Genomic DNA, 24,507 nt, shown 5'->3' on the forward strand with positions numbered 1-24,507 from the left:
CACCCACAAACGCAGGTCGGCCTGTGCTGTATGGTCCAGGACACAGGCAACAAGGCAGGCTGGGTCACGCCCTTCTCCCCAGCCCACCCTCCCTGCTCCCTCCCGCAGATCGAAACCCTGCAGAACAAAATTAAGAACCTGAGGGAAGTCCGAGGTCACCTGAAGAAAAAGCGCCCAGAAGAATGTGATTGCCACAAAATCAGGTGAGGCGGCAGCAGAGGACCCTCGTCTTCCTGGGGACGTAGCCCCTCATTACTGATGCCTTTCGCTTTTTCCCCACCTGTACGTTCTCCCCACCCCCCACCTGGGGAATCGGTGATAATCTCCCATCTCCATTTTCAGCCACCTGGGCACAGGAAGCCTCCCCCAGGGGCCAGGCCGAGGCCGTTTATGTAATGTTAGCAAGAGGCAGTGCTTGCCACGTAGAGCCGGCTTCAGGCAGGACGAGCAGTGGCCGCCTACTCCAGGTCCAGCCCAGGAGCCCCCGGCCCAGGAACTGACCCCCAGAGCAGGCGCCCACAGTGAGGGCGCAGGCCCTGCCTAGACTCCCGAAAGCTTGAAAGGTGCTGGAATTTATGAATGTACCCAATTTGAAAAGCAGCAGCCCCGTGTAGCCAGTGGCGACTGGACAGCATGGCCACACCATCTGTGCTGCTGCCCAGAAATTACAGAGCTCAGGTCCCCATGCCAGCCCCCACCCCCACGAGGTAGGGAGCCAGCCCCCAGAGGCCAAGGGTGGCACCACCCTGAGCCAGGCCCAGCTGCCGGTCTCGGCCGGATCATGCGCACCCCACCCGCATGGCCTTCCGCCAGGGCGCCCAGCCAGGCAGGGGGCTGCCGCCCTCGGGACAGGCCGCAGCTTCCTACCACCAGCCCAGGGGTGGGCGGGGCAGGGGGCAGAGTGGAACAGTGACGTGTGGGAGCCCAGGAATTCAGCGGACGCCTGCCAGGGCCTCCCTGCAAGCTCCTGAAGTCTGGGTCTGCTGCAGCCACGCCGAGCACCGAGGCCGCCTCAGGCACAAGGGCTCCAGCCTGCATCCTTCCAGGTGAGGGCTGCGATGGGAGGCCGGGAGGGGCCGGCCTCCTGGAAACCACACAAGGGAAGCCCCGGCTTTCCCTGGGAGGCCTTTGGGGTCCATGGAGAGGTCTGCCTCCCAACCACACTGGACACCCCCTTGGGGCTAGATGGAACCAGGGAAGCCCCCCACCTGGGGGAAGGGAGTCAGGACCCAGATGGAGGGGCTGGCTGTGAACGGGAGTCCCGGGAGCCACCTGACCCCTCCCACCTCTGCAGCTCACCTGGGGAGCTGGAGGGGGCCACGGGAGAGGAGCCCAGGGTTCTGGTCCCAGCTCTGCCCTGGACCAGCGGGGGGACTGGGGCCACGATGGCCGCGCCCACGCCTTTGTTGGAGGAGGCTCGGCCCAGCCCGGGTGGACAGGACGAGCAGAGGCGCATGGTCTCTGCTCCCTCGGAGGCCCACAGTGTCCCGCCCTCCATGCCCCTAGGAAGGGTCTACAGGAGAAGGACAAGGTGTGGCTGCTGCGGGAGCAGAAGCGCAAGAAGAAGCTCCGCAAGCTGCTCAAGCGACTGCAGAACAACGACACGTGCAGCATGCCGGGCCTCACGTGCTTCACCCACGACAACCAGCACTGGCAGACGGCGCCTCTCTGGACACGTGAGCAGGCCGGGGCGGGCACGGGCAGCCGGGGCAGGCGACCCACCAGCGCAAGCTCTGCCAGACCCTGCAGGTCCCTCGGAGACAGGCGCCCAGCATCAGGGTCCACCGTGCCCCAGGCTGCCGCTTGGCCCGAGACCTGCTTTGGGGCCCGGGGCGGGGCCCTTGACGGGAGAGGCAGGTAGTGGGCGTCCTCCCTGGGCTGGGCGCGCTCAAGGCGCGCTTCCCTTGCAGTGGGGCCCTTCTGCGCCTGCACCAGTGCCAACAACAACACGTACTGGTGCCTGAGGACCATCAACGAGACCCACAACTTCCTCTTCTGTGAATTTGCAACGGGCTTCCTGGAGTACTTCGACCTCAACACAGACCCTTACCAGGTACAGCCACCCCCAGCTGCAGGAGCGGAGGCGCCGGGCACACACAGGACTGCCAGTTAGGCCCCTCACACACTTCCAGGTCCCACTGAGCCCCTGAGAGAGAAGAATGACCTCTGAAGCCACTGAGCGTGGGGACGCAGCGTCTCACTCTGTATCCGTGACACAGGGTAGCTTCTTCCCCCGACCTCGGGCGCACGTTGATGCCAGAGGCCTCACGGGACTCCTGGAACCATCAACCCAGGCCTGTGGGCACCATGCAGTCACACGTACCCTGTGCCAGTGTTCTGCTCCAGGCTTTGTATTTTCAGTCACCTAGACACACACCTGACCGAAGTGCCCCCGAGTCACACACAAGACAAACATGAGCACAAGGCCTGGTACCTGGGACATGTGGCGCCTCGGCTCCAGCGCTGTTGTGGCGTGGCCCTCATACTGTCCCCACCACCCTGTTAAGATAAGCCTGAAATAACTCCTTAGGACCTCTTGGTCCTTAGTTAGCTGCTCAGCTGCTGCATCGGATCGCCGTGCGGCTGCCGGCCTCCTCAGACAGGTGCAGCCCCGGGGCGGGAGAGCATAAGAAGCTAGCTGCTCACTGGTACTCCCAGACTGGCCAGGACCCACCCACCTAGCCACCTTCACCAAATGACCACTTCCTGGTCAAGAGGAACTGAGGGACTGTGACGAAAGGCTGCCGACAAAGCCAGGCGTGGAGGGCTGCTTTCCTAGCGCAGTGAGCTTCCTGACAGGGACTCCAGAAGTTCAACACCGAGTAGACACGGCTTCTGTCCCCATGAGACTCTGATCTCATTAAGACCTGGTGGGGCTGGGAGGTAGCTCAGCTGGTAGAGTGCTTGCCTTGCACGCACAAGGCCCTAGGTTCCATCCCCAGCACCCAAAAAAAAAAAAAAAGACCTGGTGGGGACAGAAGCTAAAGCACCACCTGGCTCTTGTAAACTCTGGGGTGAGCAGGACACCACCCCACAGCACCTTCTACTCCCAGCCTGCCCGGAAAAGGGCCCCAGTTGGGAGAAGAGGAGGGAGGCGGGGGTGCCTGGGCTCACCTGCGACCCCTGCCCTCCTCCCGCCCAGCTGATGAATGCCGTGAACACGCTGGACAGGGACGTCCTCAACCAGCTCCACGTGCAGCTCATGGAGCTGAGGAGCTGCAAAGGTCACAAGCAGTGTAACCCCCGGACCCGAAACGTGGACCTGGGTGAGTAGGCCCCAGTGCCAGGCCTGCAGCGTGCAGGGTGACCACAGGAAGAATCAGGAGGTCTGCCCACAGGTGAGCCCAGAGTCACCAGGCACTGGGGGCGGTGTCATCTGCAGACATCTGGAAGGTGGCAGGAACTTCCTACCCACGGCAGGCAGCAGTTCATTTCAGATGAACTCTGCTTCCAGGGAGACGGGCACCTTGACCCCCTCCAGGAACACGATGCTCTGTCCACCTTCGTCCTTCTGTTCATTCACTCACCATCAAGTGCCCTGGCTGCCAGGCCTCTCTAACGGGCACTCACGCCCTCGCCCGCCTGCCTGCCCCACACGTCCGAGGGCAGTGCTGAGGGGAGGAACACCCTGCAGCCGGCACTGTGACGCCAGGGGACAGGCAACCTGCAGGCCACCTAGACTTAGGGAAGCTCGCCTTACCATTCCTAGTCTGCTCCACTGCACTAGGGAGCACCCCCCGCATCTTGGGTAATGGCAAAGAGCCCAAGGTGGTTTTTTGGGTGGTGGGGTTTTTTTTCCATAGAAGACAATTATAGTTTGTCACTGTTCATACCATTCTGTCCTAAACTGTCTGTTCCTTTTTGATTGATTTCTCCCTCATTTAGGACTTAAAGATGGAGGAAGCTATGAGCAATACAGGTATTCCGTTTTGTTACTGAGCTTGAGGACAGTTCCCCCACGTTGACCCCTGTCCCGGTCTCATGTCTGTGGGTTGCACCTGGAGAACGTGCCCTTTCCTGGTCTACTGGGAGCCTGGATCACCCACCAGTGATAGGTTTCACCAGAGACCTTCTTTGTTAGTTCTTTGGGGATGACTTTCTTTCTTGGTGATGGTTAACACTCATTCTCTTTTTGACACTTGAAAACACAGGCAGTTTCAGCGTCGAAAATGGCCAGAAATGAAGAGACCTTCTTCCAAGTCGCTGTGAGTTGAGGAACAGTTCACAAGCAGAGCTCCGACTCTCGCTTGCGTCCTCTGCCAGGCTGTTCTCCATGCATGCCTGTCCTTTTCACCCCCCTATCATCCCCCAGTTCCCATGAGAGGGGAAACCGCAGTGTTAGCCCTTCCTGTGAGATAACCTGTACATAACTTCATTTTTAGGTTAATACCTTGTCCATACACTTTGCTCTGTAACGAGCTGTGCTTAGTAAACGTGAGCTATGACTTCGAGGTTGAGAAGCATTTAGACGTTACAACTGCCAGGCATCTTGAAGGCTGCGGCTGCAACAGCAGTAAATGGTGCAAGTCAGCAGAAGGGTGGCCTCGTTAAATGAGCCAGCCTATGAACTGTCCCTCCAGGGCCAAGTGAAGCTGGCAGTCTATGCAGAGACCATGGGCAACCTGGAAAGTCCACCTCAAGCTAAAGGGAGCAGCTAGCTTGTTCCATAGACAGGTGGGGTATAGCTTGTCAGATAGCATTCACTGAGGAAATCAAAAAATGCAGATGTGTGTGAGAATTCATTTTAAACACTGGCAGCGAATTTAATATTAAGTTTCCGACCTGTGTAAACCTGGTGAGCTGCCATTTGCAAGCTCTGGTCTACACGTTTCCTTTTTTACATGCATATAAACTGATGAAGCGTTATTAGGACATTAATAATGAACCAGCTAAACATTTATGTGAGGCTTCCAGAATTTCTCTCTCATTCTCCTCATCCACTATTCTATGCATAGTCCTAAACACCATCCTCGCCAGCTACTGAGTGTGTAAGAGAGCAACTAAAAACTGGGACAATTTAGAGAGAAGGGATCCCTTTCTGAGTCACCTAGAAAATCTGATTTTCAGCAGCCACATCCTTGAAGTGCCTTAGCTGCAGGACTGGTTAAGGAACCCTGAGCAGCATGACAATCAAAAACGGAGGCGTTTTGTTTTTTTCTACAGGGGACAACTGTGGGAAGGCTGGGAAGGTTAGAGCACAGAGCTGGACCTCCCAACACCAAGAGGCCTCGCCTGACCGCACGGGCCATGAGAGACCACGCGTGGCTCCCAGGTGACCCGTGTGGTGAGCCAGGAGTCCTGAGAGAACCTGCTTTCCGTCAACACAGCAGATTCTGGGGGATGACCGTCAGGAACAGAGGACTTCAGGAAGTCCACCTCTGCCCCTGCTTTGCTCTGGATTATACCTCACCAGCTGCACAAAATGCATTTTCATATCAAAAGGTCACCACTAACCCTGAGAGTCTCATGAGGAAAAAAGAACTGAGAGATTTTCATGGAAATTTCCCCCAAGGGTGAAAGTCATTGGAATTTTTTTAAATCATATGGGAAAACAACTCTGTTTTAAAACCTTTTTCTTTTAATTCATCACAAAGAAACTAAGCAGCAGGACAGGGACATCTTGCAGATGCTGAGAACAGCACACACAGTTTGACAATGAGTCAATAGCACAAAAAAAGTGACATTTACCTAGCTTGATAACCCTGGTTGCCTCTGAAGAAACTGCCTTCATTGTATATATGTGACTATTTACATGTAACCAACAAGGGGACTTTTAGGGGAATCTAATAAGAAATCGCAATTTTCAAGAGTGGTGGTGTCAATAAACGCTCTGTGGCCAGTGTGAAAGAAAACCCCGTGCACTTGTGGACGTTTCTGTTCCTGCCCATGTTATCTATCCCAGAATGGATATTTTTTAAGGTACTAAAAAAAAAAAAAAAAAAAAAAAAAAATGAAGTTGATGTATGCCCCAAATTTCAATGACCCTGTATTTGTAAGAATTTTGTAGTATTGTCTTGCTGTGTTCATGATTCCGGCTGATGACTGGCGGCTGGGATGAAGAAGTCTTTGACATTTTGTAAAAGGCTATTCTTGGGAGGTTTCATTGCAGTGCTTGTTTTTGTCTTTTAAGGATACCACCAGCCATACCTTTTTGGATGGAGACGCCTTGAAGTTCAAGGATTTTTTAGAGAAGGGACGGTTATAAACTGACTAAAATCTACCATTCTTGAAGGGACCTCACAGGTAGGCCTCACGTGACAGCAGCTACAGGACAGCAGCTCACCTTCTCAAACCCTTCTTCGCGTACCAGGTAGTATAACCTGGTGCAGGTGGTGGTCAGGGTTCGAGAACAGGAGGAGGAGGAGCCCCCCAGACCGACCGGCCTCTCGACAGAGGACCTCTGAGCCCACGCTCTGTAAAGCAGTCCCAGGCTTTTCAGGGCCCCCACAGGCCCAGGCGCCCTAGCAAAAACCAACAAAAAACTGGTAAATTCACAGTCACTGCCACCATTGCTCCTCAACCGTCCCTTCCACCTTTAATCCAACAGCTGTGAGAGTGGGGGACACATGCTCTTAGGCTCCGGTTTTAAATAGAAACCTTTATTTACAAGAACATCCAAAAGGGTCAGCAAAGCAGTCACAGCTCACCACCCCCACTTCATGAGTCGTCCCACATAGTTTAAATTCTTTGCAAGGTAAAGAATGACTAAATGTAAACTTGATTAAACCAAATTCATTCTCAACACTATTCAGTCAATTCCTGAGAATTTAAATATTGCTCTCAGAATGACATTTCCACCTTCTTCAAAACTCCATATACTAGAAAGAAAGAGAAGAGGGAAGAAAAAGAAAACACCCTGCTTGGTTTCCAGTACCGCCGCGCCTTGGCCTGGAAACCACCCACATCCTGTGCTGTATCCAGCCCAGGTTCCTGCTCCTGTGCATTTCCTACTCGTGAACAAAACTCAGGCTTCTGCAAGTAGACAGCGGCATGCCGGGAAGGCTTATTGCCCAGCTGCTCTACCTCTGGTCCAAAGAGCGAGGACACCAGGCCGACTCTCACCTTCCATAGTGCACAACCCTATGTACCCCCAAACTCACCTTAGATAGTCAATACTGATAAACCAGGACTGTTTATGATATTTACACCTTTCAATCCAGATGCACAACTTAGAAAAATGTTATGGCATCATAACATTAACAATGCAACTTCTATTTTTTAAAGGAAGAAACATGTATCTCCTTTATATCATTCTGATCTTCATAAAATATATTTTTTATTTATATAATCTTTGGATTCAGCAAAAAAGTAGGTACTGGAAATATCCCACATCCTAAAAGCAGATGAAAAGATATACTGTTTACCCAACAGATACCTAGGTTTAAAAGGGGGGTCTGGGGGAACAGTTTAAGAGAGGTAGGCAGCAGGAGTACAAAAAGAATCATCCAAGAAAGAGAAAGGACAATAAAGGTTAAAAACAACAAATCATCTTAAAGACTGCATCCCTTAAAAGAAAACCAAAATCTTGAGTTTGCACCAATAAAATCAATAAGTAAAAAATATAAAAACTTATAATCTCATTATTTTCCCCATACAAAAAGTGGGTGCTGCTGCCTTCCAGTCAGCCTACAGTCAGGACTGAAAAAAAGAAAGTTTGGTTTCAACTAATTTTTAAAAGTCAAGAGAGGTAGGAGCACCATTCTGTCCTCCCCAGATATATAATTTGAATGAGGAAAGTTCAGACACCCCTAAAACCACGGGACTGAGAAAGACTCTCTTGGCTGTGGCTGTCTCCACACAGGAGAAGATGTCGTCTGGAAAGCACAGGCCAACAGGTGGAAGTTTACAGATTTACAGTCAGATTTATTTTTAATCTGGGGAGAGGCAAGTGAGAAGAGCAAACTCATGATGGTCTATACACTGTTGAGAAAATAAAATCCACTCTAGTGGTGGTTCTAGAAATATCGGGCTTCACTTATTCAAGTATGTCAAAGAAAATTAAATGATCTTATCTAAAGAGACATCTAAAAAGGTTGGCTAAAAGTATGAAAGTTAAAAAAGAAAAAAAATCAACTGGCTCTCAGTTATTGCTAGAAAATGACACCAAGGCTAGCAGAGACAGTTTGAAATTCATAGATGCCCAAAAACCCAATTTATTCAACTGTTTGAACCCAAAAACATAACCCGGATAAAGGGAATTAAACTTGATTTTTTTTCCCCCTACTCCAGAATGACTAGGACAGGGATCAAGGAGAGACAAGGGCACAAAGTAGCAGCAGGGAGGGAAAAGACTGGCTGAGCCACAGCAAAACTGGCTGCTCTGGATACTGAGCTCCTGAAGAAATAGCCGTGACACTGTCCTAACTCAGGGAAGCAGTGACAGCAGACTAGCAGGGACGAGACAGCTGAGCAGACACCAGAAACCACCCCAGGGACCTGACTCCTGCGATGTCAGTGTGGGATTCAGGTCCCAGCGGCCAATTTCTTAGAGCACTCCTAAAATGGATGAAAAGGCAACATACACAGTTTAAATGAAAAAAGGGAAAGGAGGAGTTGTTAATTTATAGACTGCTTAAAATCCAAAAGATTCTTTTTAAATCAAGTTGCTTAAATTCCTGATATTTTTTATTTTCCCATATCTATTCTTTCCCCCAAAAGAAAGTGCTTAGTTCTCTGGTAGAGGAGCTAAAAAAAATTTTTTTAAATGCCTACATCTAAACAAATGACCTCCTTAAAAAGCATTTAGATTAAGAGATTGAACAATGTGAGGCATCTAAGGCTGGGGGAGGAAGCGTGGGCTACTGTCCCCCCCAGGCCATGAGACAGGGCGTCTCTTCTGTTCGGAGCCTCACCACAGAGTTTACTGAAATCAACAATGTTAAATATTTAGCTTCATGAACTCTGTAAAAATGAGTTGTTGTGACCTACAAAAAAAAGATATATACATATTTTACATAATACAATATCTTAAAGGTCATATTTACAAAAAAAAGACTTATTCACAGAAACACTGCGAAATTCTGATTCAGAATGCAGTACCTGGCCTTGGGTTTTCAGAAGTTTATTTTCAAAAAGCATTATTGCTCCACCATATAGGCAAAGGGTGACACCAGTACTTTAAAAAAAAAAAAAAAAATCATAGTTCTTGTCCAGTAGAATACTGTGGACAAAACCAGGAATGTGGCTCCTCGTTCCTCAAGACCTCGGGAATATTGCATTTCTCCATTACTTTTTCAATAAAGTGCACTCAGCTGCACGTTAGCATATGAAAAGTTTGCCACTGCTGCCGTTAAATACTGTCATCTCATTTTCCCTTCTGCAAAGCCACTGATCACCCATGACAAACCCTGGAGGTGAAGTGTTACAGGACATGAGGGCCAAATGGACATCTTCATTAGGAGAAAGCCTAGGACAACGAAGAAAGGGACAAAGCAACTTGACACCATCAGTGAAGGACAGGACTTGAATGACAATTCCACTGGACAATGGTCAACAGGAAACTGGTGGTGACAGAAACACTTGAGAACTGGGACTATGCTTTGTCCAATACTGCAACTAAAAAACCAGGGGTTCTGATGGCTCCTGGCTTCTCCCATGCTCTCTGGTCCACTGACATTGTCTGAAAGACTGGCTAGCAAGGCAGAAGGAAGGGACACAGGAGTTTTGTAATAAACACTCCATATCTTCATATTCACATCCCTAGGAGGCAGAATGCCAAAAGTATTTGTTTTGAATACCATGATATACAGAAGTAGGGGACGGGGGAACAGGTAGATATTGCGCTGCAGCTTCAGATCCAGTCCTGCTCAGACAACATCACTTGGAAAACCCCTGACGAAGATCAAAGCTGGTCCTTGCTTCAGAGCTGCATGCCTGAACAATGGGTCTTTACCTCCGATGATCCTAGGGCAGTGTCACCTGTTCAGTGATTTCCTCAGAGGCCCAGGTGTAGAGTTGTCAGCAATATTTCTGTTAGCAACCAGAAGAAAACGTGAGTAAAACATCTGCTCAGCTCAACGGAAAGAAAACCTATATTCCCACTTGTCCCATGGCTCAGGATGACAGGTTCAGACTCCTTTGGGCCCAGACTGCCAAGACTGCAAGGCATTCAAAACATGTTTTTATTTGTTTGTTTTGTTTTTGTGGTACTGTGGGTTGAACCCAGGGATGCTCTACCACTGAGCACCAAACTACAAACCTCTAGCCCCATTTTTATTTTGAGACAGGGCCCTGCTAAGTTGCCAAGGCTGGCCCCAAACTTTCAATCCTCCTGCCTCAACCTTCTGAGTCATGCAATCACAGGTGTGGGCCACTGTACCTGGCTTCAGTTTCTATATTTTTAAGTTATTTATCTAAATTAAAATATACCTAGAACCTTTAGATTGTAGTTGAGGCTTTGGTTCTCTATAAAGAACAATAAAAATTTTGAAAACAGTCAGGAGTAGGTCCTCATACCTGATCAGGACCCATGGGCATGCCGGACATGGGCATGGAATTCATGCTCATCTGTCCCAAGTGACCACTGCTGCCATTCATGTGCACCATGCTGTATGCTGCAGGATTCCCCTGGTGGGCAAACTGCTGCTGGGGAAAGGAGCTGGAAAGAAAGGATGGCCTTACCTGCAGAGCCACTCCAGAGCCCTGGGCATACCCACTCCACCACGACTCTGTTGTGTGTCTCCATACTGACGCACACACATCAGCAAGAACAGCCTAACGGCTGGCCTTTCAGTTTCCACAGGTGTCTGTCCTCAGTACCTTAACAGTATCTACCTGAATAAAGGGTTCTCAAAACAGACAGACAGCCCTGTTCTAATATGAACTTAGGCCTTTTGCTCTCTCCATTCGAACAAGTGTGACAAAAATACAGAGGTTTATTTCCTGGATTTCTGGCAGTAGAATATGAGTGACTTTTAAAGTCGCTGTTGTTTACCTGTTCCTGGCCACATTTCCTGATGGCCAACCCTTCATTTCTGAGGATGGATACATGGGTGCAGTCTGCGGATGCTGCATCATGGGATTCTGAGCGGGACCCATTCTTGATGATATCATTGTATTAGGAGGACTAGACACTCGGCCAAAAGCTGGATCTGGTTGTTGTCCCATTCCTTAAAGGAAAGAAAAAGAAAAAGAAAAAATTACAATGTTCAAATGCTACCTCCTTAGAATCTCATTTTCTACAGTAATTTTATGTTCTTTTTAAGAGCAGGGGAGGGAGGAGGTGGTAAGTATGGAATATCAAGTCCTACAAGAGGCTGCCTTCCAAGTAGTCTTGCTTTGCAACCAGATGACCATAGAGTCATGAATTCACTACAGGAAGTTGTGTTATCTGGATCCCTTAAAAAGTGTTTTTGTTCCCTGTTGTTTTTCATTGATTTCATTTTTCTTGTGAAGGAACAGTGCTCGTTTTGCCTCTAGGGCACTTCAGGTCCTTGGTTACCTCACTCGGGAGGACACGCCCACCCTGTCAGTTACCGTAATTTGGTGGATATGGAAACTGCTGCGGTGGAGCTTGCGGCATCGCGGGTCCTGCCAAAACCCCATCCATGCTGGGGGAAGCGGTCACATTTGGGGGTGGGCTGAAGGCCTGGCTCTGCTGCTGCTGCTGCTGCTGCTGCTGCTGCTGTTGTTGCTGCTGCTGTTGCTGCTGCTGCTGCTGCTGCATCATCATCGCCACCCTCTGCTGCCGGAAGTGGTGAGTCAGCAGCTCTCTGCTGCGCTGGGCCACCATCTGGGCATTTAGGAAGCCCTGCTGAAAGCCGAGAAGAACGCAATCACACACGTGCAGCAAGAACCAAGTGTTTCATGTACATGGGCATCTACAGTAAGTGGGCATCACAGAAATACCTCGGGCCTTTCTTTATAACTAAAGGAAAGAGAAAATGCAGAGTTTTGTTTGTTTTTGTTTTTTTGAAAACAAGGCTTTCTCAGCTGGATGCAGTGGTCATGCTGTAGTAAGTCCCAGCACCCAGGAGGCCGAGGCAGGAGGGCTCACTTAAGCTAAGGAATTTGAGGTCAGCCTGGGCAACACAGAGAGACCCTCTCAAGACAGAGAGAAAGAAAGATACAGAAAGAGCAGGACTGAATGTGTGTTAGGGCAGTGGTGGAAACAAAACAAGAAGGGAAGCCCCCTTAAAAACCAAAACCAAAACAAAACAACAACAACAAAAAGGGACAGGTTTATACTCAAAATAAGCAGGGACCTCAGAAGGCCTTGCAGTTTCTTTACCCTCCTAAAAGGAGACATGGAGGACAAGGAGTAAGTTAAGGTGGTAGCATGATCAAAAACTAAGGGTACTGATCTAGGCTCTACCAGCTGAGAAAGATCTCTCTAAAAGGCCAACTTTTATCATTTATTTGGAAGGCATCCTAGTTTCACTTATACAACACACTGATTATGAAGAAAATTTAAGTATCAGTACTTCCAAGTAGGCAAAAGATGTTGAAAATTCGGCACGTCAGTTTTTTTCAACCATTATGAACAGTACTTGAAACCATAGGAAAGGACTGTCACGCACCTACCACACATTGAAAAACAACTTAATGCTGCCTCTGCTCCGGCCAGAGGTACAGAGGAGTTTTCTCCTTGGCAGGGGAAATGGGGTATCTTCCCACCCAGTGAATATGTCGTTTCTTAATCCAGGAACAGAAACATTCAAGGGGTTACTATTTTAAATACCTAATAAGCTAACCGATAATGTTTTTCAATGTCTTGAAAAACAGTAATAATCACAGGAGAAATTTGGCTTAAAAAAATATATGTATCATCAATGGGTTTTAAGACAGGAGTTAAGAATGGAAAAGGGGAAAACTGAAATGGAACTGTGGAATGTATTCTTATTGCAAGAAATTGAGAATTACTCTCATTGTTAAACACCGAGAGCCAGCATGAGCCGGCCTGTGCTGGGATGTGGCTGTGAACACGAGGCGCATCCTCCTCCCAGGGAGCTCACCTGGGGCTGCATCATGGGCCTTATCACTGCAGCAGCAGCAGCAGCAGCAGCAGCAGCAGCAGCGGGATTTTCCATTTTCATTTCAAGCGCCTGCCGGCTCTGATTCAAGAACTGAGAAGAGACGGTGGTTAGCAGGCACATGGAACATGGTGATGAGCCCGTGTTTCAAACTCGGCGCCACCCCGTGAGGTCAAGGTACCTGCAAACCCACTGTTCTGGTGAAGCAACATCTAAACTGAGCTGGCACACTTTCATACTGCAAAAAAATTATGGCTAAAAATGTTCTCATCTAGTTCTCCTACCAGGAGAAAAGAAAAGTGCACGTGTGCAATTTAAAGAGCCTCTCTAATAGGAACTCGGGACCCATGCCAGGGCTTCCCAGGGATACTGAGGGACCTGAGGAAGCAGCTTAACTTGGCTAGAGGTACTACAACCTCCTCTCGTATCTTATCCTAAGTACCTTCCAGTGGAAAGAAATAATAAAAAGCAAAATGATTGGCCTCAGTAACTTAGTGAGGCTCTAAGAAACTCAGGGAAACCCTGTCTAAAAATAAAATAGTAATAATAATAAATGTTTAAAAAGTGCTGCAGATGTGGTTCAGTGATCGAGAGCCCTTGGGTTCAACACCTGATACAAAAAGGGGGGGAAAAAAAAAGGCAAAATGATACCATGAACTCCTGAACACAGTTTTCCCACAGTACCTAAACTTACAAATACCATCTATTTATATGGTTTAATTCCACCACATTTACTAACTCAGCACACTTAAGACACAATCTTTAGAAACAATTATATTTTTAAAATGGTTGGAGAACCAGGTGCAGTTGCGCGGGCCTGTAATCCAAGCAACTCAGGAAGCTGAGGCAATAGGATCACAAGTTCAAGGCCAGCCTGGGTTACTTAGCAAGATCCTAAGCAACTTAGCAGGACCCTGCCTCAAAATTAACAAAAACTGGGAGGAGGGCTAGGGATGAAGCTCAGTGGTAGAGCATTCCTGGGTTCAGTTCCCAGTACTGGGGAGGGACGGGACACAACAAAGCAACCATTAGCTGGTGACTGAGAACACAATGAGAAAACAAAAGTTCTCTCCTGGAACACTCAAAGAGATCTCCAGTTTTCTAGACATTCAGAAACCAGAGGTTCTTTTAAAAATGCTGAAATTAAGAAGGTTTAAATATTTGGTTAAACCTTCCAACCCACCCCCAACAGCAATCATTTCTGACATTTTTACTTTTTAAGCTTACAATGGAAAGGTGTCCAATTCTAGCAGAATCACTCCTTAACAAGGAGCCATATGTACAAATATAATCTTACAAAAAAGTGAACAAAGGAATTTCTCTAGGTGGTGAAGGACAGAAAACCAGCGTGAGAGTTCTAAAGACAAAGCCTGAAAACAAACCAAACAAGATGAAGCCAAAGGAAAGGTACCTGGGGCTGCAGCCAAGTAAGGACTGATTACCTGCTGGCCCTGCAGCCTCTGCTGCAGCTGCATCCTAAGCTGCTTGGGAGTGTTTGTCCGGGCTCTCATCATGCTGGCTCTGGGGTGCACTCCTTGGAGAGGGAAACTGCCTTGCTGGTTCATCTGAGTCACCATTGAGTTAAAAGACGGTGACTGTCCCTGAAGATTGAAGCCTCCTTGCATTGGAGGCCCCTGTGCTGGGTACGTCTGCCCATACAAAGCTGCCTTCTGATCCATCACCACTGCTGCTTCTTGGCCTTGGAAAGCATCTTGTTTGGGCTCCAAAGTTTGTCCCTTAAACAAGCACAAAACAATGAATTACATCTGGGAAAGTAACCAAAATCAAACGCTCTCAAAAAGGCGAAAAAGTCAACACGTTTCAGAATTCCAAAAGCATGTCGTTTGTTCTTATTGTCTGAAGTTCCATGAGAATACAAACTATACCCACCCTCCTGCCAGGACAGTGTCCTAGTACCTAACAATCTCACGCCAATCCATGCTCGAATATTTTGAGTCAAATAGCCACAATGTATTAAATACCTTAAAAAATAATACTTATTCTAGACCAGATTTCTATACTCACATGGGCCTCTGCAGTCAAATATAAAATAAATCAACCAAAAATCATGGATCAATTAATCTTCATGTAATTTGTACAAAAATATTTTTGAAGGTAATGAGGTGATTTCTGGTAATGGCAGGTAAATCAAAAAACACACATCCCTTGGAGTATACGCACCAGTTAAAACCTAACCACCACCTACCCACCACTACTGGGGTTGGCAGAAACCCATGTGTTCAACTGTTTATTAAATATTTGTTAAGTGCCAGTCAAAATTTCTCAATATCCTAAGGACATGTAAAAACAACACCCAGCATGTGACAAGAAAAATAAGAACTATTCTGAAGGGACCGCCACCTGCTGTGCTAGGGCCAAGAAGTCTGTCGGGTGCCACACCGCACTCTACTTTTTCAAGGACAAGAATGCCGAACGTGCAGCCAACATCCTTGGCTGTCTCCCCTCAGAGCGCGGCTGGCCCTGCTACGCCCTGCGGCACCGCCCTTGCTCCCCTCCCACCTCTGGCCTTCCCTTGACAAACCTGGCGTTCACTCAGGGTCCGACCCCCTCTTTTCTTCTCTTAGTACACGTTTTACCTACACGCTCTCAGCCACTGAAGAGAACTACCGAATTTTCGTCTCCAGCCCAAATACCCCCAAACATTTAATTCTGCTCATGCAAATGCATACTTAACATCTTTACACAGATGTCTCAGGCACCTCAAATCTAACCTGCAGAACACACAAGTCCTGATTCCCACAGCTAGGCCTCTCCCGACAGCAACACGCTCCCTCGAACCTTCCCTATGTCACACTGCATAGCGTGACCACGCACCACCCTGGAACTCCAAGCCACCAACCTGGACTCCTCAGTCCTCCTTTCCACAGTCTACCAAGTCCTGTCCACTTTTCCTCAACAGCATATTGTGTGTCCTTCCTCCTCTGCACTCCTTTGTGAACACCTTTCCAATACTTCCTAGAAGCGCTGCACTACCTGACACCTGTGCTTCCACTTTGTCCCATCCGACCCACTCCCTTCTCCAGACAGATGCCAGAGATGTCTCTTAATAAAGCAAACCACACTTGAAATCAACACCTTTCACGTGCTAACTCTACTAAAATGACAGTAAAGAATTTAAAAGGTCATATTTACCCACAAAATAAGGAAACAAAACTAAATATTTCAATAGGTTTTTCAAAGACAGAGAATGAGCAATAGGAATTGAATCCAAGGACAGAAACCAAGACCTATGTGCCTGAAAAGGAAAAATACATAAGAGAAGTGAGCCGATGAAGCCCACAGGCCAAGAGAGACTCCACCAGGCACGGGTGAGGAGGAGGCAGAGTTCAGACAGGCCACTGCTTAGGAGGCTGGTAGAGACGAGGGGGTCGATTACATCCCTGCCTATCCCAGGCTCCCCAAGTCCTGTCATACCCCCACTCCCCGCCCCACCCCCAGGCTGGGTTCAGGGACACAAGGCACAGCAGAAGGCAGGGAGAGGCAGAGGCTGAAAACAGGGACTCTTCTATTTTGCCTATTTGTAGTTTGTAACAAACTTTATACTTTATTATTTTATATCCTGCACTATGAGATCATCTACTTGCCTCCTGGTCCAGCTACCCGATGCAATGGATAATAAAAGATTTCCAACTCAGAAGAAAGTGGGGGTTGGGGGGAATCCCCAGCACAACAACAAAACATGCACAGTAAAACCTGAACTAAACTTACATGCAACAATACATCTATCTTCACATTTAGTATAACTACTTAATTATATATCTTACCACAGATGAATTAGCTGTTTAGTCACAGACTACTGCCTAAAACGGCACTGTTATCCAAAACTCCACCAGAAGTAATCATGTAATATATGGTATATACGCTCTTTCTAAACTCCAAAAATTCCTGAATTCCAAAGTATATCTGACCCCAAGATTCTCAGACAAGGGGTTATGAGTACTTAACCACTGTGATATCAGGAAGCCAAAAGACATAGAGTGAAGTCAGTAAAGAAACAGCTGCAAAAACATGTTATTTAAAAAAAAAAAAAAAAAAAAATAGAAATACAATCAAAATAAAGAAATGAGTATTTTACCACCTCAGAAGAGGGCAAGTAAACTGTGTATGTATATTTTCACATCATTGTATTTTAAGTTACAAATGTAGATTACTTTTCTAAAAATAAAAATTAATTAAGGCAAAAAAAGGAATCCTGCTTAAAAGGCTTTCCTGGCTTTGCACACAGTAGTTTCCAGACTCCTGGCTTTATGGAACCGGGCACCTCCTTCCTCTCCAACATCATTGTGTATCACTTCCTCTCTGATCTTACGTCCAGCGCCTTTCTTGAGCCCCAAGTTCCTGACTGCCAAGGACTCCTGAGTTTGCCGTACCTTTTCGGAATGCTCTTCCGGTAGTACTTTGCACAGCTGGTTCCTTCTTATCCCTCAGGTGTCAATTTAAAGGTCACTGCCTAAAACTAGCTAGTCTGACTTTGAAACCACAAACTAAATAACGACATTAAAATCAGCCCTCACCAAAGAGGGAACTAAAGCCAACTGTTTGTAATATTTGCTGCCCAACATCCTGAGTATTGCCAGTGTGGAAAAAGATCAGAAATAAAAGTAACAGTTTCTAGTGGATGAACATAGTTTTTGCACCATCATAAAGTCAAAAAATTGAGAGTTGGCCCCTTGTAAGTCTGGTAAAGAGTACTGCATAAAGAACTCTTATAAATCAACAAATTAAAAACCCCAGCAGAAAACTATGAAAACTCATACGAAATGGCCGGTAAACATAAAAGATATTTCATCTTGCAAAGAATTACATTTTAAAAACAATTCTTTTTATCCTAACAGATTGGCAAAGATTTAAGAAAATAATCATAGGTTGGGGTGTGGTTCAGTGGTAGAACACTTGCCTAGCATGCCCAAGGCCTAGGGTTTGATTGTCAGTGCTGCAAGATATAATGATCATGCTCAGTATTTGTTCAGTCACTTGCTCTTGGTGTGTGTTCCTCAGTTATCAGAGCCACACCAGCACAGAGCTGGTGAAGACACGTAGAGTTAAAGAGGCTAGTATCTCCTGTCCATAAAGCAACCTGAACATAAGGAAAAAAACCTTTAAAATATGTAGTCTCTTACCCATTAACCCTTTCTCTTAGACTGCGTCTAATGAAGTAAAATCAGTGAAAAAGACATGGGTGATTCATAGAATTGTTTATGATAAGGAATGCTAAGAACAATTTAAAATTTCACTGATAGAAGACTGGTTAAATGGTGTTCAATATTTTTTAAACTGGCCATTAAAATTAAAGATGTATAAAATTATGACTGACAATGATGCTTTTCATATAGCAAAACTGGTTACAAAAGTATTTTGAAGTCTATCATTTAAAAAAAAAATGTACACTCATGAATATTCGTATGTGTACCTTTTTAAATCTGAAAGCATTATAAGTCAGCAAGTTACTCATGATTCTCCCTGTGCCGCTATTAGAGGATTTTTAGCTTTTCTCAACACACTTTATGCAATTATCAAAATTCTATATAATGATCACTAACTTCATCATCAGGACAAAGAAAGCAATTTCTGATTTAAATTACCATTTTAAATGAACAATCAAGCCCCACCACCATTCTTCCCCGTATCAGGGATTGAACCCAGGGGCACTTAACCACTGAGTCACATCCCCAGTCCGTTTTTTATATTTTATTTTGAGACAGGGTCTCCCTGAGTTGCTTAGGGTCTCACTCAGTTGCTGAGGCTGGCTTTGAACTCAAGATCCTCCTGCCTCATCCTCCTGAGTCACTGGATAACAGGCATGCTACACCATGCCTAGCCCAAGTTTCTTGATCTCTGGGTATCTCTGGGTATCCCTCACTACCTCTAGACCAAGTGTGACATGCTCTTCAGTACAGAATCAGATGTCATTGACATCCCTTGGAGGAGAATGACCGAACTTCTCAGTGTTTCCCATTCACCTTTTAAAAAGTTCTGTGAGCCAGGCATGGTGACAAACCTGTAATCCCAGTGACTATGGGAGCTGAGGCAGGAAGATCTTGAATTTGAGGTCAGCCTCAGCAACTTAGTGAGGCCCTGTGAAACTTAGCGAGACTGTGTATCAAAAAATAAAAAGGGCTGGGAATGTAGTTCAGTGATAAAGCACCTCTAGGTTAAATCCTCAGTACCAAAAAATAAATTAGAAGTTCTAACAGTGCTTCCAATGTTGTTATTTAATTCCTTATGTACAATTCTGTCTCCCTGACAGATTGAGAATGCCCTGGTGTGTCCTGTTTATTCTTAAATGCAGAGACACCTTTTAAATAAAAACAGTCACTACAAAATTGTTTTGTTTCAACAGTGGAATTATGAATGGAATGTTTTCATAAGATCGGGTATATACAGAGGAACAGGACAGGAAATGCTGGAACACTCGGATTTACCACTGCAAATGTGTTCTGTTTAAACAATATAAAGATTGCTTGCTTTTCAGTGTACTTGCTGGTTAGCTAAGTAGTAAAAAAAAAAAAAAAAAAAAAAAATAGTTGTAAAAATTAGACCTCTTGGCAGGGCATGGAGGCACATGCCTGTAAGCTTGGCAAGTTGGGAGGCCAAGGCAGAATGATCGCCAAGTTCCAGGCCAGCCTCAGCAATTTGGCAAGACCCTAAGCAACTTAGTAAGACCCTGTTGCAAAATAAAAAATAAAAAGTGCTGGGGATGTGACTCAGTGGCTAAATCCCCTTAGATTCAATCACTGGTACCAAAAAGAGAGAGAGAAGAGACAGAGAGACAGAGACAGAGACAGAGAGAGAAACAGACTGCTTCAATAAAAGCAGCATCTAAAAAAACTCTGAAGTAGTTTTATTGGATCATTTCTACAGTTGCCTAAAATGTGAAATCTTTTAAAAATGGTAGGTTGTTGCAAGTAACAGCACAACCATAAAGCACATTTTCTAAATTTAATGCTGGTATCCACACATACAGTTATGTAACACAAGTAGTAAGAAAGATACACATACAAGCACCCCTGCACTGGCTTCATGCATGTGCACATACATACGTGCACACACTCTCTCCTATTTCCATATTCCAGCAACTTACCTGATTCACAAGTTCAGGGATCCCCAAAGCTCTGTCAATTTCCTCCAGGCCTGTGGCGTCTGTGTTGCTCAGGAGCGTGTGCAGCTGGTCCAACAGTGCTCTCTCATCACTCTGGCCTTCTGGGTTAGAAGGTGGCCCCAGGAGACCATCCAGGGAATTCCTGAGAAGAGGTCTGGAAGGAGACTTGCCATCAGTTTAAATGTAGTTGGCCTGGAGGTATAGCTCAGTGATAGAGCACTTGGTTCGGTATGTGTTCAGTCCTGGGTTCAAACCCCAGAACACAAAGAAATTTAAAGGTGCAATTTCTATTCTTTAAAATAATGACAGTAACTGTGCACAATATTTTAATATATTTTAATATATAACAGTAACTTCCACATGCTATAAGTATAAATAATAAACTAAGCAGCAGAGAACAGCAAATGGCCTCAATTTATATTTAAGGTCCATCACACATAACTTACTCACAATCCCACCACTAAAGTGTAACCACAAAACCCCAGGTATTGGGGGCATAGGAGAAATGGGGTGGGAGCAAATGGAGAGGGAGCTGTTTTCAAGACAAGATTGGAGGTGGTAGCCATTCGTAATTACACTTGAAAATTGGGGGAATCAAAACAAAACAAAAAAGAATGGAGGAAATCAATAAAAGAACAAAGGAAAAGATCAAAATGTTGAACTATAACTGCAGTCTAGAAAACTCCCGAAATAAGTTGTGTTACACTTGGTCCACAGGCTTGGTCATAAGTAAAACACAAACTCACGCACCCATAGCAAGGTGCCACTGTTCTCCAACACATGGAGGGCATGAAGTCAAGCTCTAAGCCACAATCTTTCTTTTCAAAAATAAAGAAGAGCACAATAGCTCACTTTTCCCATCATCACTGAAATGTTTTAAATGATTTTAGAAAAGAATTACCTAAAGCTTAAAATTAATTTTCAGAAAAACTTGAGGCATACCCTCTGAACAGCATGTATGAACAGACTTGTCAACTGTGGCTAATTATCCGCCTCCTGGTGAGACTGTCAGCATGAAAAACAACCACCTCACAGAGGGGCTCTCAGAAGTCAGCTGCTGAGGAGCGCAGCGCCAACAGCAGGACAGTAAGGTTCCTCTCCTCCCCTCCTGCCAACACCGGCCTGCTGCTTTAGCTGGATGGCAACCAACCACCTCAATGTCTCAGCTTCTCTTTCAGGACTGTTCCAGTGTTGACTCTTCTCTAGACAGTCCAATGCTAACGCTTTCTACAGAGTCACAAAATAAAGGCTCACCTATTTTGAGGCCCATGAGGCCCTTGTTCCATGGACAGCATGCCATCTGGCCAGGAACCTGGTTGATTAGGTGGTGCTGCTTGGCCATAGGGATTGACCCCCATTCCCATGGGAATCTCACCAGGCCCTGGGGAAGCAAAATGAAAGTATGAATTTTCCAATAAGCCAATAGCAAAAATTACCCTGAAACATCTAATTTTCTTCTTTTATGAAGGAGACACTTACGTATTTGAAGCATCTGCTGCTGCTGTTGCTGCTGCTGCAACATTGGCCTTGCACCTGGTACACTATTAGACCGAAGAGGCAAAGTGGGCATGGAGCCCCCCATTGCAGGTCTGGGTAGAGAAGCACTGTAATCTCCTCCTGGTCTTCCCATGGAGTTAGAACTCATAGGTTCCACTCTACTGGCCTTTGGGTTTGGTAAGCCCCAGTCTGGAGAGGGAGATTGGTTCAGGGTCACATTTCTGTTTGGTCCACCTGAAACAGGTAGAAAACGATTAGAACTTTCACAGTATAACAAAACCCTTCTCATTTGTATTAGTACAGTCAACATCGGCTTTGATGTCCTAACCATGGTCAACCATGAAGACTTACATGCTAGAAAAATGTCTTAGACCAAAAGATTCTTTAAGAGTTTAAATAAATGAAGGATACTTATGAAGTAACATATCAATATTTTAAAACTTGTGACTCAATCCCAATTATTTACATGACTTTAAGTATTTAAAATTTGCTTTTCCCAAAAGAATTTAGTCCTAAGTCCTAATTACAAATAACCTACCCATATTTGGGCCATAATTTTCCTGACTATCCATCATCCTTGGATTCCCGCCCAGCATAGGTTGCTTTGCAAGCACGGGGAAAGCACTGATATTCTTTACTGGAGGACTTGTGCCAACAGAAATAGGGCTATCGAGAGACACTGCACGGCTATATGGAGGACGAGAAGACTGCATGGACTGTGGACTTCTCAAACCTGCTGGAAACACAAAAGCATGACATGAAATATCCTTGATGATTTAATACATAAATAATCAAGTACAAGACATAAACATACCCATCCCCAAACAAGAATGTCTTTCTCACAAAAACGAATACGATCTTTCTTTAGAAAATAAACACTACATTTAAAAAAAAAAAAAAAAAAAAAAAAAAAAAAAAAACCTGTATTCCAAATAAAGTAGAAACAACAATTTCCATGTTGCTGAAGAGCTGGGCACTCCTGTATAGCCTGATATGGTCATTCATATTCTGCTTCACTCCAGACTGAAAACTTGGCCAGTCTGAGGGTGTAGCTGGGAGGCAGAATGCATGCTTAGCAGGCATCAGGCCCTGGGTTCCATAGGAGGAAAGAGGGAAGGGGAAGGAGAGCAAGGAAGATTCACCAATGTTTCCAACTCCTAGAGGATCTTCCACATGAGTATTTATTAGGTATAGTCTGCTTATATTTTACAATTAATGTAACCAGTTATATTATCTAATCAAACAAAAAATTAAAAATTTCCCCCTAAACTCTCTCTTTTCTTTTCCAACCTATTCACAACTGATCTGTCCGTTTCAGTGTAGGAAACTGCCACTAAAATCAATAACACTATTCTAAATAATTGTAAATTATTCCTCTTCAAATAATACACACAACATACCCTTGTTAAAATGATGAGTGAGTAAACACAGCCACAGGAAAGCAAACACCAAAAATGAAAACTCTGGTGGTTAAATGACAAGATTCCTTAAGTACCAGGGAACAGGTTTTAATCTACAATTTGGGTTGGTTTTTAATCCAATTCTCTGAAACTTAAGAAATACATATGCCATAGCACCAGCTACTCAAATGAATAATCAAAGATAAACATTTTCTTATAGGTGCCACGATTACTGGCAAAAGAAAGAAAAAAAGAAAAATATGCAAAAAGCTTTTTAAAACACAATATTATGGATTTGCATGAGAAACTGATAGGTAGAATATGTGTTCTGAAGTTATAAATGCTAACTACATCCTGGTTTTGGTGTGAGAGTACATACATATGCAGCAACATTTCAAAACAAAATCTAATTCTTTTTTACCCAGGGAATTTGTTCCTTGGAACATTTGCTGCTTGGTCCCCAGATGACTGCCATTTGTGGATATGGGATTATTATAAAAGTCAGAACTAGTCAGATCACCAAGAATAGCATCAAGATTATCCAAGTCTCCAGATCCCTGAAAATAAAATTTTAAGAATTAACCTGTATGCCACACAAGATATACAACTATGAATATATTCATCAGAAGAAAACATGTCAGATGGGAGCAAATGAAATATAATGTTTATGCCCAGTTTAAAGGTTTCTTAAGATCCACCCCTCCACCCTACTTCCCTTAGAAGAATGAACAATTTAAACCACTGAGAAAAATTACTGATTTGGTGCTTTCAACAGGGCATTATTTTCCCACTTAGGCTAAGCATCCCCTTGGCTGACAGATGTCTGCTCTACACATACCTTCTGCAAGCAAATATGATTAACAATAAACACACGAACACAGGCTGGGGTTCAACAAGATAATTTTAGGCATGATCAAAAAAGGCTCTGGTCAATATATCTGCAAAAAGCTTTTTAAAACACAATATTATGGATTTGCATGAGAAACTGATAGGTAGAATATGTGTTCTGAAGTTATAAATGCTAACTACATCCTGGTTAACTAAGTCAAATTCATACTCTAACTGGGAGACTTCTACAAGCCTCGCCTCTGCCCAGGTTCCTGTCACCCTTAGAACGATGCTCCTCCAGCGAGGCTGGGAAATGCTTACACAGAACGCGATCATGCAGGTGAAACTTCATTCAGATACACGAACCAAAGCTCTGGTAAAAATCAAAACTTTTTGTTTTTTCTTGATTACATCTACCACCATTCTACCCAATTTGCTCATTTCAACCCTCCATGAAAAAAATTTCAAATTGTTCACTAGGGAATTACAGTCACATATCAGAATAAACATATCTGATATTTCTCAGTGGCATCATAATATTTTACTGATGGCTGAAAGAATTACAAAGAAATGAAAGCTCAAGATTAACTTCCCTTAAGTAAACCTTAAATTAGAAAATAAGAATCTGTCTGTAACACATTATATTTCTAACAGAAATGATGAGATCCATGACTGGGCTGGAATATAGAAA

The 24,507-nt window shown here is 45.3% G+C and overlaps 2 protein-coding genes across 15 annotated transcripts in view; one reads left to right on the forward strand and one right to left on the reverse strand.

The window, feature by feature from the left end:
• The window catches only part of Sulf2 (sulfatase 2), an 83,715-nt gene extending 77,828 nt beyond the window's left edge, over positions 1-5,887 (forward strand). For 4 of the 5 annotated variants that reach the window (XM_047534522.1, XM_047534511.1, XM_047534542.1 and 1 more), the window contains exons 14-21: positions 109-203; positions 990-1,046; positions 1,507-1,676; positions 1,911-2,053; positions 3,143-3,266; positions 3,886-3,919; positions 4,152-4,205; positions 5,164-5,887. In XM_047534522.1, the coding sequence (XP_047390478.1) occupies positions 109-203; positions 990-1,046; positions 1,507-1,676; positions 1,911-2,053; positions 3,143-3,266; positions 3,886-3,919; positions 4,152-4,205; positions 5,164-5,194 (708 nt within the window). In that variant the 3' untranslated portion in view covers positions 5,195-5,887. The remainder of the gene's footprint in view (positions 1-108; positions 204-989; positions 1,047-1,506; positions 1,677-1,910; positions 2,054-3,142; positions 3,267-3,885; positions 3,920-4,151; positions 4,206-5,163) is intronic. The other variant, XM_047534502.1, reaches the window with a different exon arrangement.
• Positions 5,888-5,984: 97 nt separating this feature from the next.
• Ncoa3 (nuclear receptor coactivator 3) overlaps positions 5,985-24,507 on the reverse strand; it is a 125,792-nt gene continuing 107,269 nt past the window's right edge. For 6 of the 10 annotated variants that reach the window (XM_047534456.1, XM_047534455.1, XM_047534459.1 and 3 more), the window contains 11 exons: positions 23,410-23,545; positions 22,127-22,324; positions 21,571-21,822; positions 21,346-21,472; positions 20,074-20,245; positions 14,414-14,707; positions 12,954-13,064; positions 11,476-11,752; positions 10,934-11,108; positions 10,456-10,597; positions 5,985-9,969 (listed from right to left, as the gene is read on the reverse strand). In XM_047534456.1, the coding sequence (XP_047390412.1) occupies positions 9,958-9,969; positions 10,456-10,597; positions 10,934-11,108; positions 11,476-11,752; positions 12,954-13,064; positions 14,414-14,707; positions 20,074-20,245; positions 21,346-21,472; positions 21,571-21,822; positions 22,127-22,324; positions 23,410-23,545 (1,896 nt within the window). In that variant the 3' untranslated portion in view covers positions 5,985-9,957. The remainder of the gene's footprint in view (positions 9,970-10,455; positions 10,598-10,933; positions 11,109-11,475; positions 11,753-12,953; positions 13,065-14,413; positions 14,708-20,073; positions 20,246-21,345; positions 21,473-21,570; positions 21,823-22,126; positions 22,325-23,409; positions 23,546-24,507) is intronic. The other 4 variants (XM_047534465.1, XM_047534492.1, XM_047534481.1 and 1 more) reach the window with 3 other exon arrangements.

Source organism: Sciurus carolinensis, chromosome 2, assembly GCF_902686445.1.
Source record: "Sciurus carolinensis chromosome 2, mSciCar1.2, whole genome shotgun sequence".
Lineage (NCBI taxonomy): Eukaryota > Metazoa > Chordata > Mammalia > Rodentia > Sciuridae > Sciurus > Sciurus carolinensis.